The 17581-nt window shown below is 35.8% G+C and overlaps 1 protein-coding gene across 1 annotated transcript; it reads left to right on the plus strand.

The window, feature by feature from the left end:
- LOC132282845 (WD repeat-containing protein LWD1) lies at positions 1-11231 on the plus strand. Its single transcript, XM_059784653.1, has one exon. The coding sequence runs from the start codon at positions 217-219 to the stop codon at positions 1249-1251; it is 1035 nt and encodes a 344-aa protein (XP_059640636.1). The 5' UTR covers positions 1-216; the 3' UTR covers positions 1252-11231.
- Positions 11232-17581: the final 6350 nt, after the last annotated feature.

Raw genomic sequence — 17581 nt, forward strand, 5'->3', positions numbered from 1 at the left:
CACAGAAGTCTGGAAAGATCCTGGTATGTGCTCAAAAGTCTGCTTTCCACTTCGGCATATAGTCTGTGGAGACGAAACAAAAATAAAAAATGAGGAAAAGGTGAGATTGACACAAACGGAGTATATCATGATTATCAGTTAGAGAGGGAGAAGGGGGGAAATTAGAGAGAGAGAGAGAGAGTACTGTGAATAGAGTAAAGTAAATAAGATAGAAATATGGGGGCGAGTAGCGATCCGAACCAGGATGGGTCAGACGAGCAGCAGAGACGATCGGAGATCTACACTTACGAGGCCCCCTGGCACATATACGCCATGAACTGGAGCGTCCGGCGGGACAAGAAGTACCGTCTCGCCATCGCCAGCCTGCTGGAGCAGTACCCCAACCGGGTCGAGATCGTTCAACTCGACGACTCCAACGGGGAGATCCGCTCCGACCCGAACCTCACCTTCGAACACCCCTACCCTCCCACCAAAGCAATCTTCATCCCCGACAAGGAGTGCCAAAAGCCCGACCTCCTGGCCACCTCCAGCGACTTCCTCCGAGTCTGGCGCATCTCCGACGACCGGGTCGAGATCAAAAGCCTCCTCAACAACAACCGCAACAGCGACTTCTGCGGTCCCCTCACCTCCTTCGACTGGAACGAGGCCGAGCCCAAGCGCATCGGTACCTCCAGTATTGACACCACCTGCACCATCTGGGACATCGAGAGAGAGGCCGTAGACACCCAGCTCATCGCCCACGACAAGGAGGTCTACGACATCGCCTGGGGCGGCGTTGGCGTCTTCGCCTCCGTCTCCGCTGACGGCTCCGTCCGCGTCTTCGATCTGCGAGACAAGGAGCACTCCACCATCATCTACGAGAGCTCCGAGCCCGATACTCCGCTAGTCCGCCTGGGCTGGAACAAGCAGGACCCTAGGTACATGGCCACCATCATCATGGACAGCGCCAAGGTGGTCGTGCTCGACATCCGCTTCCCGACGCTCCCGGTGGTGGAACTGCAGAGGCATCAGGCCAGCGTCAATGCCATCGCCTGGGCGCCCCACAGCTCTTGCCACATATGCACTGCCGGCGACGATTCGCAGGCGCTGATTTGGGACTTGTCTTCCATGGGGCAACCCATCGAGGGTGGATTGGATCCGATTCTGGCATACACTGCTGGAGCCGAAATTGAGCAGTTGCAGTGGTCCTCGTCCCAGCCTGATTGGGTTGCTATTGCCTTCTCAACCAAGCTCCAGATTCTGAGGGTATGACTATATATTTATTACTCTTATCTGTATCTCTGTTGGGAAATGAGGTTGTTTTAGGATTTATGTGATATCTCTTTTTGGTACAATTATCTTAGCTTCTCACGGAGATGCTCAATTTCTAATGTGGAACAGTCTGCCTTTTAGTTAAATGATTATAAAACCCGTCCATCCTCGGCTTTCTAACTTTTGACCTTTTCAAGTTAGGGGGTTTCTTTGGCAGGGCACTTTCACTAATGGATTCAGTAGGAAAAAAATTAGTTCTCACTAGGTAATGTAATGCATGCTTGTCCACTAGAAACAGGGCACTGTGCCTGATGCCTATTAGAAAAACCTCTCTGAATCCGTAGATTGGAAATTGTTTGATCAAATTTATTTTCTATTCCTCAATAGAGAAAAGAAATGTCTTCTCTTCTGTCTAACCACTTCCTTCCAGTTTACCAACGTCATCTTGAGTAATTGTTCCTTCATATATATATATATATATATATATATAATATTTTTGTTTCTTTTATGTGTTGTTTCTGTTCTGTGTTTTTGTATGCACACATCCCCTAGAAAAACAGGAATAACAAAACATTCTTTGCAAGGAAAATTGGCCAGGTTATACTAAAAGGATGTAGAAAGTGGATTTTTGAATGGTATACTACATAAAGAGGTTTATGTGGAACAACCGATTTGTAGATTGTGAACATCTATGCATATAGGCTTAAAATGGTGCTATTGTTAAGGAAATGGAGATTTTCAAAAATCTAAAGAGGGCTTTTTCTTTCCAAAACCTTGATTCATGTGTAGAGGTCATTTTCATGCTAGAAAAAGAGAATTCACATATAGGAGATAGAATACTGACATCAAGACTTGAGAAAGTCTCATATCACTCCACCAAGGGATGTTCACCCTTATGAAGATCCCTTTAGCCTCCTTCTTCTTCCTTAGAGCACCACCTTCACTTTGATATCTTGCCTTTAGGAATCAACCATATGCCTCCATTGATGAACTTGGAGGCTCAATGCTTGTGGGGGAGCTTCTTAGAGATGAGATCACAAAACCCTAATTCTAGAAAGAGAAAGCGTATATGAGTATATCACACTAATATTGCTCAAAGGCTTATTTTCATTACATGGCCATAAAGTGTATATGCACATGTCTTGGAATTAGTAATTCTCAATCTCTACAATAAAAGTGATATCTCCAATCTCATGGGCCTCCACATCAATTATTGTTTAGAATTTAAAAGAGGAGGTGTGTGTTTTGTTGTGCACACACTCGGTAGAAAAACAGGGATAATAGAACCTCTTTTACATGGTGAAATTGGGCGAGTTATACCAAATAGATGTGAAAAGTGCATTTTTGAATGATATGAAGAGGTTTACGAGGAACAACCTAAGGGATTTGTAAATCTTAAACACCCCGAGTATGCGTATAGGCTCAAAGGGGCGCTATACGGATTTAAATAAGCTCCTAAAACTTGGTATAAAAAAACTCACTATTTATTTGTTAGAATTTAATGAGGTGTGATAAAATTTGATTCATAAAAAATTTTAATAATGATTTTATTCATGAATTTGCGGAACAAATGAGAAAAACTTTTGAAATGACCATAGTGGGTGAGTTAACTTTGTTATTAGGATTACAAGTTAACCAACTTGATAATGGGATCTTCATCTCACAATCTAAGTATGTTAGAGAATTAGTTAAGAAGTTTAGCTTACAATTAGCCAGACTTGTTAGTATTCTAATGAGTGTGGATGCTAAGTTAAGTAAAGATTCTCGTGGCAAAAGTATAAAAAGTTTGCTTTACTTAAATGTTACTAGGCCAGACATAGCTTTCAGTATTGATATATGTGCTAGGTATCAAGCTAATCCTAAAGAGTTGCATCTAAGGGTTGTTAAGAGAATAATAAGATATGTTAACGGGACTCTATGTTGGGCAATAGAATTGCGCAGATACTTAAATCCAATGAAAGCCAACAAAGCAATCACACATAAACACAAGATATACATGGTTTAGCCAAAATCGGCCTACCTCCATAGATAAGAAGAGATTCCATTATGATTCGTAGAGATATTACAATAATAGAGTACCAACACCACGTACATGTCTTTTCAACATGTACCACTCGACGAGCCTATCTTCTCGCTACCAGTGTCACCGGTGTTTTTCCTACTTTACCAACCTGCATACTACCTCTACCCATCAACTCCCTCATGACACTACATCTCTCTCAATCTCATAAGTCTCAACCCACAACATATGTACCTATTTGTAGAGTTATAAACACAATTCCTTGTTGGACAAGACAATTCCTTAGAGGCCAAACTTGCTAAACAAGAAATTACCTAACATAATACAACTCTAAAATAGAATCCTAATTAGAATAGGAATTTGAGACACAATTCCCGCAATCTTCACCTTGGCTCAAATTCCATCTAGCTAATCACCGCTTCCACGGCATTGAAGAAGACAATTCTTTAAGAGCTTCAATCTTGATGATACTTCTACAAAACTCCGATTATCCACATTATACGTTGCTTGATCAGTCAAACCTTCGAAGCTCCACTTTGACTACCCGAGCTCCATGCCATGTAACCAAGCCGATTGACTCCACCTACAACCGAAGCTCGTTGCAGTACATGTTGAGATTTCTTGTGTTTTTTAGATCTCCTTCACCTTTGGCTCTGATACCAATTTGTTGGGGCAGCGAAACCGCGCGAATACTTAAATCCATTGAAAGCCAACAAAGCAATCACACAGAAGCACAAGATATACATGGTTCAGCCAAAACCGGCCTACGTCTATGGATGAGAAGATATTCCACTATGATTCGTAGAGATATTACAATAATAGAGTACCAACACCACGTAAATGTCTTTTCACCATGTACCACTCCACGATCCTATCTCCTCGCTACCAGTGTCACCGGTGTTTTTCTTATTCTACCAACCTGCATACTACCTCTACCAATCAACTTCTTCATGAGACTACATCTCTCTCATTCTCATAAGTCTCAACCCACAATATATGTACCTATTTATAGAGTTACAAATGCAATTCCTTGTTGGACAATACAATTCCTTAAGAGGCCAAACTTTCCAAAAAATAAAATCACCCAGCATAATACAACTCAAAAATGGAATCCTAATTAGAATAGGAATTTGAGACACAATTTCCAACACTCTAGAATATGGCTTGCGATATTCATCTAATTCAAATTGTGAACTAGCGGGGTATATTGATGTTGATTAGGCAATAGATGGTAGAAAAATCACCTATGGTGAATGTATCTGTCTAGGCACAAACTTAGTTGCTTGATCTAGCAAGAGAAAAAATTCAATTTTCTTTTCACTGTAGAGGTAGAATACATTGCAACTGAAAGTTGTTTTATACAACACCTATGAATGAAGCAAATGCTAGCAAATCATGGAATAAAACAAGGCACCATGTGTATATTCTGTGATAACACAAGTGCTATAAATATTTCTTAGAATCCTGTATTATACTCTAAAACTAAACATATAGACATAGGACACCACTTTATTTGTGAACTTGTGGAACAAAACTTAATAAGCTTAGAAAAAATTTAAGCTAAAAATCATTTGGCAGTTATCTTGATGAAATCATTAGACTCAATTAGGTTTGAATACCTTAGGAAGACTATTGGTGTGGTTGCATATTGTTAGTATTTAAATATTAAAATTACACCATCTTTAGAGCTTAAGTTTTTAGAGTCGATGATGGTTAGCATGGTATCAAAGCTTAAGGTTTTGAGTTCAGACCGCACTTTCATCCTGATAATTAAAATTGAAAACATGTCTTGGACCAAAAAGAAAGCCACACATGACGGCCGTGTTAGAGTATATAAATATTAAAGTTACACCCTCTCTAACAGCTTAAGCTTTTAGAGTAAATGGCCGTTATTATATAAATATTGAAGTTACATCCTTTCTGACAACTTAAACTTTTTAGAGTAAATGATGGTTGTCATATATGATAATTTTTCGCGTTAACGCATGGAATCTTTATGAATCTAATCATTGAGTGACATATACATTGTTGAGACTTAAATCAATATAGTTGATAAGTTAGTTCAGGATAAAGTTGAAGATCTTTCTAATGGTTGAAAAGTGACTTCAACTTATTGGAACTTTCTTTTTTGATAATAATAAATGCTTTGATTCATACTATTGTTAGAGTCGTTTTATTGTCGAAATGTCATTATGCTATCATAGTAAGAAAGAGAAACTAAACCTTCTTATATTTTTTCTTTTATAAAAAATTTCAAAATTGCTAAAGTATTTAGTTTATATATTTTGCTTTCTGTTTTATGTCTCTCTCCTAAGTGTTTTTCCTACGTATTTTTGTCAATTCCGTAACAAAAGGGAGAGAAATAGTGGATATACGAGTTATAAGGGGGAGAGAGGTGTTTTGAGCCATTTGATATTATAAAGCTGAGTTTTGCACGTGTTCTATACCATATTGCTTTATTGGATAGTACTTTGCTTTGGTATGTTTGTTCTGTTTGTGTTTTGCAGACAATAGAAAGAGCATTTAGAAGTTGATTAGATCAAACTGATATTTTTAAAATTTCTGTGTGTACATGTAAGGGTGATTAGGATTCTAGGTTGAGTCAGTTATTCTTATATATGTACATGTAAGGGTGATTAGGCTTTTAGGTTGAGTCAGTCATTCTTATATATGTACTATTTGGGTTTTGTTTCGGAATTGTCAAAAGGGAGGATTGTTAGGCATACAAGTCATCGAGTCATGTGTTGGCAACTTCACACTCAAAACTTTGGTGGAAATATGTCAAAGTGTCACAAGTAATTAAGAGTATAATCTTCAAAGGCTATGCCGACAAGATTTGCGAAGAACATGACGAGAAATCTGCATCCTTAATCAAATATCTACAGTACATGTAATTTAACCTAAAAAGACTTTACGTAACCTACTTTCAAACTTGTTTTTAACAATTTTTATTTTTATTTGTTTATCAAGATAATGAATTTTGAGTAGGTTTTAAAAAGTAAGTTTTTGTTGGGAAATGGTATGTGTGAAGCAGTTCGATTGATCAATCAATCGATAGGTGGATCGATTGAATTTTTCCAGAAATTGTTTTATTGGGATTCAGTATGCTTCGACTGATTGGTTGATCGAGCAAGTCGCTTGACGGTAGGTGTTAATCAATGCCCTGATCAATCAAATAAACGTAAGGTTTATTTTTGGGAACTCTCTCAAAACAAATTTCTATAAGGATTCAACTTAACGAAACGTATAAATTAGCCTTTAAATATGGAGTTGTAGTGAGTATACAACATGAGTTTCTCTCTCTAATCATCTAGTGAGAAAAAAATCCTTGTGTGAGAAAATCCCCATTACGCAATCAAGGATTTCCTTAGACACCATCATATTAATCAAGGAAGAATTCATCAACTTATGGAGGTGTTCCCATTAAATCAATCAGAATTTCAAGCAAAAGGAAGGACAAAACATTGGAGAAGCAGATTCTTGAGGAGCAAATTCTGTTAACAGAGCAGACAGACGGCCTAGAGACTTGAGTGGAAAGTTTGTCAGTCTGTCTCAAGAGGTAACTTGGTTGGTGTAATCCCTGGTTTTCCTGTTTAGTGTTTTCCACGTAATTTTTTTTTTTTTTCCTCTACTCTTCCTTTACTTTTTATGGATGCTTGATTATGTATGTGATGGTTGGATTCAAGAACTATCCTATATAAGCTAAAATTAAAATCACAATCAACATAACTCCCGAAGATGGATAAACTTTAAAATTAATTTCCATGAAAGTTTATTCATCCCTTTTTAGGTATAATTCAGAACTCACTTTGACATAATTAGAGGCTTGGGTAACGGTTCGAGAACCTAACAATTTCCTTTAGTATAGAGACTTCTATTAATGTTGATGGGACCTGATTGGAGGCTACTTTCGGGCATTATAAGATGAGTGGTTAAAATTAGGATCTTAGAGGAGTAACAAATACACAACATGAAAATGCAGTGGAGAGGCACCTTGTAAATATACACTGATGGAGTTTGTGAACTTTTGTGGATTATAATGCTCTGGATGGATTTAGGCAATTTTCCAATCCGTTGGCTCTGTACTGTGATGATTAATATGGCTCAGAATCCAATTCAACATGATTGAGCCATATATATTGGGTTTAACATTTTAGACAGAAGGATTTTATCGCGAGGAAATATTAACTCATTACATAAAGATAGTGCTTTAGTTGGTTGATGTTGAGGAGTATGCAGAGCTTGTGTTTGTCAAATTCTTGGCTAGTCTTGCATTTTGAATCACTTTATTTTTTCAGTAAAACCTTGAGGTAGAGAAACTACACCACTCTCTTAGTCTCTCCTCCTTTCATTTCTTTTTTGCCATTCAGACTCTGGAAATCTTTTTCCTTCTAATATTTGTTGCTTATTAGTGCTTAAATATTCCTTGTGGAAGGCATCACATTCATCCTCCAGTCTCCGTTTGGATACTTCTGGCCCTTTTTAGATTGAATTTTCATATTATACGATAACAAAGCACCCAAGATGGAGGTTACACAAAGATGGAATGTTTGAATTGAAATATCAATTTGTGGCTTAAATTGTTGGATAAACACCAATTCAAGAAGTTAAGTACTCTTAGCAATTATTTTAACTAGCTCATAAAAATTATTGCCCACCAGAGTAAGGCATCCTGTTAAAAGAAAGGATGAGTCTTGATATAAGGTAATTAGGTGGTTTTATGGGTTTTAGAATATGATACCTAGGATCGTAGTACCTTCCTTTACAATGGATTTGACCTGTTTGTTCCACGTACTTTTGGTGTTCGTTGTATGATTGATCTTTATTTATAGTCTTCTAATGTGTGTTTACCATGTTTATTAAATTAAAGAAGATAAAAAATTAAAAATCAGTTATTAACTTCTCACAAGAGTAGGATTTACAAGGGTGAAGGTCCTCTTTGTGTGTGCAAGGACGCCTTCTCCCATCTCTGCGACAAAATTCATCTTCGTTCCCCTCTCAAAAAATGGAATTTAGTTTCCTCAAAATGACTCCAACTATCTTGGACAATTCCTTTACTGATATGAATTCCACATCAGATTGCCTTTAGTTCTTTTGTTATGGCCTCCATTTAGCCTCCATTGCCTTTATTTTAGAAAGTTGATCACTACTGTCAAGATTAGGGAAGAAACCCCAATAGGTGAGACAAAAATACGAAAGGAAATAATGAACATAATGGTAGCAAAGAACTAATATTTAGAATAAGGTATCTTATGATTCTTTGAACAAAGGAGGAACAGAACTCATTAAGTATTGTGTTAACAAACTCACTGATTCCCGTTTGAAATACGGACTGAAATAATCACCAGATGTGTTCTCATCACTGAAATAATCACCAACATTTTTTGCCAGTCTGAACTGAACTGCTGGTTGAAATATTGGCATTTCATAGTAGTATTGTTCCCAGCTGTAACAGGCTGGAGTGAGAGGCATGGTGTATGGGTGTGTCTCACAATATGATGGAGCAACTGTGCAAGGTTCAACCAGGCAACAGTATTGGGTGCGAGTGGTAGCTTTTACTCTTATCATGCAAAGTGCTCGGGTGTACAAAATTTACTTTAGGATGAGGGGAAGAGGATTTTTTTGTTCTAGTTACTTCAGGTCTGGAAGTATTGGGGTTTCATTCTCTCTCTCTCTCTCAAGCTTTATTAAATTATTACCACCTCTATCCCGACCACTTGTACTCACCTTAATTAGCCGACGTGACAGCAGCCATTGACATGTGCTTTGCTTTTGTTTTTGTTTTGTTTTGTTTTTGTTTTTAACTGGGGTCTCCCTTTCTCTCCCCCCTCTCTCTAACCGACGGTGACTGAAGGAAGCTCCAATGATGACAAATACAACAGCCAGAGAATACTCCGGCAACAGTGATGAGACAGCGAAGAATGAGACAACAGTGCTGAAGAGAGCAGCGATCTGAATATGGACACGCTGAATGGGGCGAAGAACGCTTGATTGTCTTATCACAGCCTGGTGTTTGAAGAGTTTGGTATACGTTGACAATGGCAGGGGCTAAAAATGGAGTGAAGAATGGATCTTTGTGGAAGATTTTGTTCCCTACGGGCAATGTATTGGACTTGATCGGCGACGATATGGAAAAAATGTTAGATTGAAGCCATTGTAGCGAGGTGCTCACAGTGCCAATCGAATCGGGATTGGTTAAGAGACAATCTGGGTCAGTTCGCTCGTGAGCTGAGAAATGGGTTCAATATCAAGTTCGTTTCGATTCGTACCTTTGAATTCTTATCGTTCAAAGCAATCAGACTCATGGGTGGTGAGAAAATAGTCTTTATTTTATCTCCGATAGTCCTCTGACTTGTCGGCGCCAGAATTTTGATTGTTCTCCAGCGGATTTCACCACACATGGTGTACGAGGTCAACGAAGGATTAATAGATGGTGGGATGTTATCGTTCCTCGAGTGAGTCATCAATAGGCTTTAGATCTACTCAACGGTGTTGGAGTCTCTTAATGGCGGCGGCGGCGGAGACGATTGGGTTAGAAGGATTGAGATGTTAATGCTGCATCCGGAGATTTTCTCGGCGTGGAGGTGGTTGCGAGAAGGAATGCAACGCTGTGGAGAGAACACGTGGTCCCAGGTTGCTGGGATCAGGTGTGGGTGAGCCCACTTTGATCTGGGTTTGACCTAGATTGAAACGGGCCAACCCATCAAGGAAAAAAAAAATATATACACAAAACTTCCTTGGGCATTTTCGGAATAGTAAAAGGGAAAAATGGGCATTACAACATTATTTTAGGTCAGATTTCTATTTGAAGGGGTATTTTCGCACAATGTTAAAATAATAAGGGGGTTGCACAGTTTTTCAAATAGGGGGCAAAAATGCTACCAAAAGTATACATTAAGGGTGTTTCTTGCACTTCACCCATAAATTGTTTAGTCAATGATTTGCTTGCTAAAAATAAAACAAATTTCAATTTAAACTTTGATCTACTCTGAATGTGCAAAAATTGGTGTGCCTCTTATGTTGCTTTGCTTACCTCAGATGGCTTGATTTGCTGTGATTTTAGGCTTGATTTGCATTTGGCACTGGTGGTGGGAGGGAGGAGAGTGTATATATATATATATATAAAGAAAAATGATATTTACGCTGATGGATTTGGCAGATTTGTTAGGCAGAAACTTAGGTGGTGTCTAACTGGCAAAAATGAAAGCGTGTGTATGCGTGCGTGCAATCCATTCATCTTCCAGATTTGAGCTCGGGTGTCAAGATCAATTGATGGTAGTGTCGGCAGCGGAACTCTAATCGATGGATGGTGGTGTCCGTGCCGATGTTGATGAACTTCTCTCTTCCATCATATACATTATATACATATTTGCACAAACACCCATCATGTACATCACACACATAATAACTACAGGACATGGGTATTAAAAAAAGTCAAAAAATAATGAGCAATTTCTTCTAAGTGAAGAAGATGGCTTAGGCAGAAAGCCGGTGAATATGATGCTGCCGATAATGGAGAAGTCAGCAATGACGATGGACCGGGTTTGGAGGTCGCCTCCGAAGAACATTGGGTTACAGTTCCAAATTGGTCTTTGCGTGGATGGGTCAACGAACTGATGGTTTCGGTGTAGTGGGATCACCAACGTGAATTGTCGTCGGCGTTGAAGAATGCAATGAGGAACTGAACAGTAGCGGCAAGCAAGGATGGATTTCCGTCGTGAGTTGATTGGTTGGTGTGGTTGTCCGGCGAGGATGAAGATGACTGAGGACATAAGTTGGCTCCGGCGCTGACAGTGTCGACGACTGCGGAATAAACCCACTTGTTCTATTTTTTAGGTTCATTGCCAGTGCCACATTGGATTTTGCCTAAGAAATAGGCCAAAACAGTCGATCTGAGTATCACTACCCATATGTAAAAGAAGCAATAAAGATATATAATTTAATTTATAAATTTTCAAAATATTTAGGGATATTTTAGTTTTTTTATTTAATTTTTTTAATTAAAAGTTCTTTTGACAAAGTTGAAGTCATTTTATATCTCTAACACTAAGTACATGTAACAATTGGGGTGTGTAACAATTGGGGTGTGAGTGAAAGACGAAACAAACTTGTGATAGTAATTTTTAAAAGGTATTTTAATGTAATATTTGGCTAAATTTAAGGGAGTGTTAACAAAATTCTTAATATTCCTAAATTCTAATAAATCTGATCATTTAATAAAATATAATTTTAAGTATTATGCAATGTGATAGTTTAGGAGGTTTTATTTAAATACTTCAATGAAATTATTCGAAAATTTAAATAAAGTTTAAAATTTTTTTTGCTCTTTAATTATACCCATTTTAAATGCGTTAACCCGTTACCTAAAACCATGGTTCCCAATTCGTCACGGATTGGCGGCCACCGACGTTACATGCCAATTTTACGGATTCGCATAAAAACCAACAGCTTCAGAACGAATCGGCCGATTTTCCGACGAACCGGTCCAAGCATGAAACAACACTCCCTTTTTTAACCATTTACAGAAAAGCAAAGAAATCCTCAGATCTAGAATCTGAAATCTAGAATAGTAAAGAAGAAGAAGAAGAAGAAGAAAGGGAAAAAAAAATGAAAAACAAGAAGGAAAAAAACCACAATTCTCCGGGATTTAATTTTCAGATGCAAAAAGGAGGCCTTTTTCATGAGGTTGTCTTCTTCATGCGCTCGTCCGTGTCGTCGGGGCTACCGTCTCGATGAATTGCATTCAGTCTCCATTATTATTATTTTTTGGTTGCCTTCTGTTGAACGAATTTCAAGCAGAGGGCCCAGGGCATGTGATACAACTCTCTGGAATGCATTTTTTTTAAATTAAAAAAAAAAAAAAAAATCCTTTGTACAAAATTATCACAACCATCCTTTCATAATTACAATATTGCTTCACCCTCAATCCATCATAATTCACACATGGATACATAGTTCTCCAATTTGGAGAATTTTCATATTTATTCAATAATGACCATTTAACTTGCAATTATTATAAACAAAATATAATAATAATTTATTATAAATTTTTTTTATTATATGCCTATTTTATTTTTGTATGTATATAAAATAATATTTTTAATTCTCATATGTATGCATATTATGATTAGTTTTTAATTTCTTTCATAATTTATTTTTAATCACTAAATTCTTAAATGGAATTATTACTAATCATTTTTAATAACGATAATAACATAAATTTATAAACAATTCATTATATTTGCTAAATCATCATAATCAAGTTTATTTTAATTCATTATTTTCATAAGTAGAATACAAAGCATTTTTAATAATGGTAGCAATTTAACATTCATTAATAAATAATTGATTTTGTTACATGATATAAAATTTTTTTAATAAAATTCATCAACATTCACTAATAAATCATCTTTATCAAACCCTAATCAATCCAACGCGACTAATACCGTGACTACAAAATATAAAAGTGGACGTCAAAAATTTATATTCTAAAATAACATTTTTATTTTTCTCTCTCTTCTCTATCCTCTTCATTCACGTTTTTTTAATTAAACCCTAGTCAATACATAAATATGGCCCCTAAATATTTATATCCATAAATGACACTTTTTTTTTTTTTTTTTTTTTTCCTATCTATCTCTTCCTCTCTCTCCTCCTCGTACAAAATTTTAATATTGGCCCTAAAAATTTATATTCTTAAATAAATTTTTTTTTCTCTCTCTCTCTAGCATTTTAAAATTTTCTTTTTTAGTAAGTTATATCCACTATAAATATTAAATATATATTTAACTGTTGTTTAGGAAAGTGGTCCTCTTTCAACAACTCGTCTCCCTCCACTAAAAACACATTACTCTCGATTTGGACTCATATTTATTCTATTGAATAATTTGTAGGTATTGTTCTTTTTCTTTAATTATTTTTTAGTTTTATTAATTTTTGTTATTATAAATTTATATATATATATATATATTATATATTTGTATATTTTAACAAAACTTAAATAGAATAATTTAATTAATAATTTTGAATTTCACAAGGATGATTTTTAAATAAATATTATTTAATATTAATATATTATTAAAATGCAACCTTTTATTTTTCAAATAAGGTTCTAAAGAGCCGGATTGGTGCTTAATTTTAAAGTACGCCTAGAACCTCTAAAACATTTGAGAATCTCAGTACTGTATATGAGTGTGGTGTGGGTTGAGGGTTAACCACCTAATAACTTAAGTTACTTTTGATTAGAGGTTATCGTTGGTATGCTAACCAAACCCAGTGATCCGGTGTAACCGTCCTTAAGCTCAAAAGTTTAATCCAAGAATATAACTTCATTCTCCAAAATCCTTTATCGCAACTTGATTGAATAACCAATCTACAAACAATTTTGGGTAAATTACACTAATCTCTCCTGAGATTTGATCATATTACACTTAAATTGACCGTTTGACTTTTATTATTTCGACCTTCCATAAGTTTAGGATTGTTTGTTCAACAACCTCTCTCCAGTCAAATAGTATTTATATATTGATTCAACTACCTTAGCTTTGTTTAAAATACAATAATAGACATACAATTGTCCTAAAAATTACAAGTCTACCATCAAACCCTTATGAGACTGGATCTGACAACTAACCTCCCACCACCATGAAACTGGGTCTTTTTTTTTTTTTTTAAAAAAAAAAAACCCCACTGCAACCTTTCTTCCACCACCACAACTCTCACATCGGCAACCCGCCTGCCATTGCCTAATTCCCCTCCACAACAAATCTACTGCTATCAATAAATTCTTACATATAAAAATGTATATGTCTATTATATATATATATATATATCAAACATTCAAAATATATTATATGAAATATATGTATTATATATCAAACATTCAAAATAAATTGCATGTCTTTGGAATGATATATACTATTTTGTAATCTGTTACCAGTTTTTTAAAATTCTCTTACCGATATATGTATTCGTCTGTATAATGTATGATAGGAAAGGGGCGATTAGGTGTGTCGACTGAGGAGAGGATTGGTAACCTTGGCGGTGCAACAAACGCCATGATAGGAATGAAAATGCAAGTGAATAAAAAGGGATTGGTAAATGGGTTCTAAATCATCCAATCTGAAACTTCCACAATTGTTCAATGTTTGCCAGCCTGTTCTTATATGGTCTTAAACAAGCCCGTAGAACTTGGTATGAGAAACTGCATAGCTTCTTGGTGGAAAAAGGTTTTCAGAGGCAAGGTTGATAATACCTTATATGTCATAACACATCAAGATCAATTCCTAATTCTGCAAATTTATGTTGATAATATCATGTTCTGTGGCTTAAACTCCTCTTTAACCTCTGAATTTGTAAACCTTATGAAGACAAGGTTTGAAATGTCCATACTTGGCACTTTAAGGTACTTTTTAGGCCTTCAAATTCAACAATCTTCCAGTGACATTTTCATTTCTCAAGAGAAATTTGCCACTGAATTGCTCAAAAAGTTCAATATGGCTGAAAGCAAGGTTGTCTCCATACCTCTGTGCCCTAACACAAAGTTTACACTTGTGTACCATAGAAAATGTTCCTTCCACTCTTTACAGGTCCATCATTGGTAGTTTATTATATCTCACAGCTTCAAGACCTGACATTATGTATTCAGTGGGTTTAGTGACAAGATTTCAAAGCAATCAAGGGTTTTTCACCTACAAGCTGCTAAAAGAATCCTCAGATGTGTCAAAGGAACTCTCTTTTATGGTCTTTACTATCTTTATTCACCTTCCTTTTCTATTACAGCTTATTCTGATGCAGATTGGGGTGGTTCACCTAATATGAAGAGTGCTTCAGGTTATTGTTACCTTCTTGGCTCAAACATAGTCTCTTGACTAAGCAAGAAGCAAGACACAGTGTCACTTTCCACTGCAGAAGGTGAGTACATAACTACTTCACAAGCTGGTTCACAGTTACTCTCCATGAAGACAACTCTTTTAAACATTGGTATTCCATTCTCAAGTCCTCCAAAGCTCTACTGTGATAATCAAAGTGCTATAGCCATTAACAAGAATCATATTTTGCATTGGAGGAACAAGTACATTGATATCAAATACCATTTTCTCATAGATAGGGTTTAAAAATGGCTGATCAACATTACATATCTGCCAATAAAAGACCAACTTGCAGATATCTTAACCATGCCATTGTTACCACATAGGTTTTTAACTCTCCGATATCTTCTCAGGGCTGTTCTTAATCTCTTCTAGCCCTTAATATTGTTGATCCTTTCACCTTTTGACTTTTAATGTCAAAAAGGGAGAAAATGACCTTAATCAATGATATATATATCCTTTGAAAATGCTTTCATTACTGTTCTATTGATGCATTGTTGATTATTTAAGTGCTTTGTGAATATTCAAGGATATTTTGTTTTTGACATTCAAAGGCAAAAGGGGGAGATTGTTGGTCCCATATTTGAATTAGGGTTTGCCCTTTTAAAATGTCAAAAAGTCTATCACAGGTTCTCTACATTGAGTTCCAAGTGTTTCTAGCTTGAACAGTGCATTCAATTGATCCACAGGGGTAGCTTGGTCATTTTATAGTGTTGAGAAGACTATCCAAATGACCTAAGGAAGATACATTGTCTTGAAGACTCTTACTGCAGGCATCTCAGGAAGATACAGACAATGGTATTTTGATACAGAGCTTTTCAGGGGCAATTAGGTCTTTTCACACATGTACTATATCATAATACATTTGTGTATGATGGTACATTGTGATGAATTGATTCAATTCATAGGTTAATTAAGTGATCACGGTTTTAGCTGTAGAAGGTTATATATATTGGCAATGTCACTGTAAGGGCATTTTGGTCAATGCATAATTGCTAAGAACTATTGTAACACGTGTACTGTTGTCCTTGTATGAGAATATGCAAGCTGTCATTTTTTGCTTAGTGATTAAGTTTGTGATATCCGGAACACGGGTTAATCAAGTCCGCGCACGAGACCGAGGAAAATACCAAACAATTAATATTTTAATCGAACACAGAATACAAAAAGATAAATAATAAAGAAATAATATCACTAAAAAGAACATTAATAAATAAATAAATCAATTTCCTCCAAATTAAAATCCATCAATCCTTAAATATTGTTCGGGACCTTAAATAATCAATACGAAGCCAAATAGAGCACTTTTGCCTAAAATTACACATTAGCGCTTGAGCCCTGTCCTTATAGTGTTCAAGCGCTATTTTAAGAAACAGCTCGAGAACTCATCTTTTAGCCCTGTTCTTCCTTGTTACGGGTCCTAAGGCATGTTACTGAGTCCCATAAACATCCATGAACGAATTTACATCAATTTAACCTGTAATTTAAAGTAGATCTAAGCCATTAATTTACCAAATCATTTAACAAAGACAAATATGAACTTAAACCCACAAAACCTATGTTCTAGATCAATTTTAAACATGAACACATATTTTAATAATCCTTTAACAACTCCTAAAGTTATACTTAAGGCATACAGAATACAGATCTAAGGAAGAAGTGTAGAACAGAGAACTTGCCTTAAGCTTTTGGATCGAAAACTAAACTTCCTCTTCCTTGTTCTTCTTCTCTAACATCGGCAGCCTTCAGGTTACTGTCGTTCACTCCGCTGATCCGATCTACCCACGAGTAGACCTTCTTCTTCTTCTCTTTATTTCTTCCTCACATTTTCTCTCTCTTCTCTTCCTCACATTTTTCTTTTCTTTTCATTCTTTTCTCTTTCTAGATCTACTCTATATGTGTGTGTATATATATATATATATATATATATATATACACTACATATATCCTAGACCTAACATACGTCTGACAAATCTAAAATAACTAATTATAATAATAAATAATTATTTTAATACAACATAATGACAATATACATATATACACCACATTATATATATATATATATCCCAATGGGTCACTATCCAACCCATTTAGGATCCCACTCAAATAGTCCAAGACCCATCTAGTTAGTCCATGGGCTATAACCCAAATCCATAATCTTTTAAAATAAAATAAAAATAAAATAAGCAATCATTTAACTAAAACAATTAAATATTTAAAAACAACTTGAATTACATAAACACACCACACATGAAATAAATTACAAGAATGCACATACACAATTAGCTAATTCAATTAATTTAAATTAACCCAAATAAAACAATTAAATAAAAAAATTAATCAAATAAACACATAGTTAAATATAAAATCAAATAACCAGCTAGTTACATAATAAAATAAAAATGCAATTAAAATACTTAAATAAATTTCCAGAAATTAG

This window comes from Cornus florida, unplaced genomic scaffold, assembly GCF_030987335.1.
Source record: "Cornus florida cultivar Cherokee Brave unplaced genomic scaffold, ASM3098733v1 CherokeeBrave_3.0.0_Hap2_Chr11, whole genome shotgun sequence".
NCBI lineage: Eukaryota > Viridiplantae > Streptophyta > Magnoliopsida > Cornales > Cornaceae > Cornus > Cornus florida.

Coding starts and splice junctions, on each gene's coding strand:
- LOC132282845 (XM_059784653.1), top strand. CDS start 217: ATGGGGGCGAGTAGCGATCCGAACCAGGATGGGTCAGACGAGCAGCAG.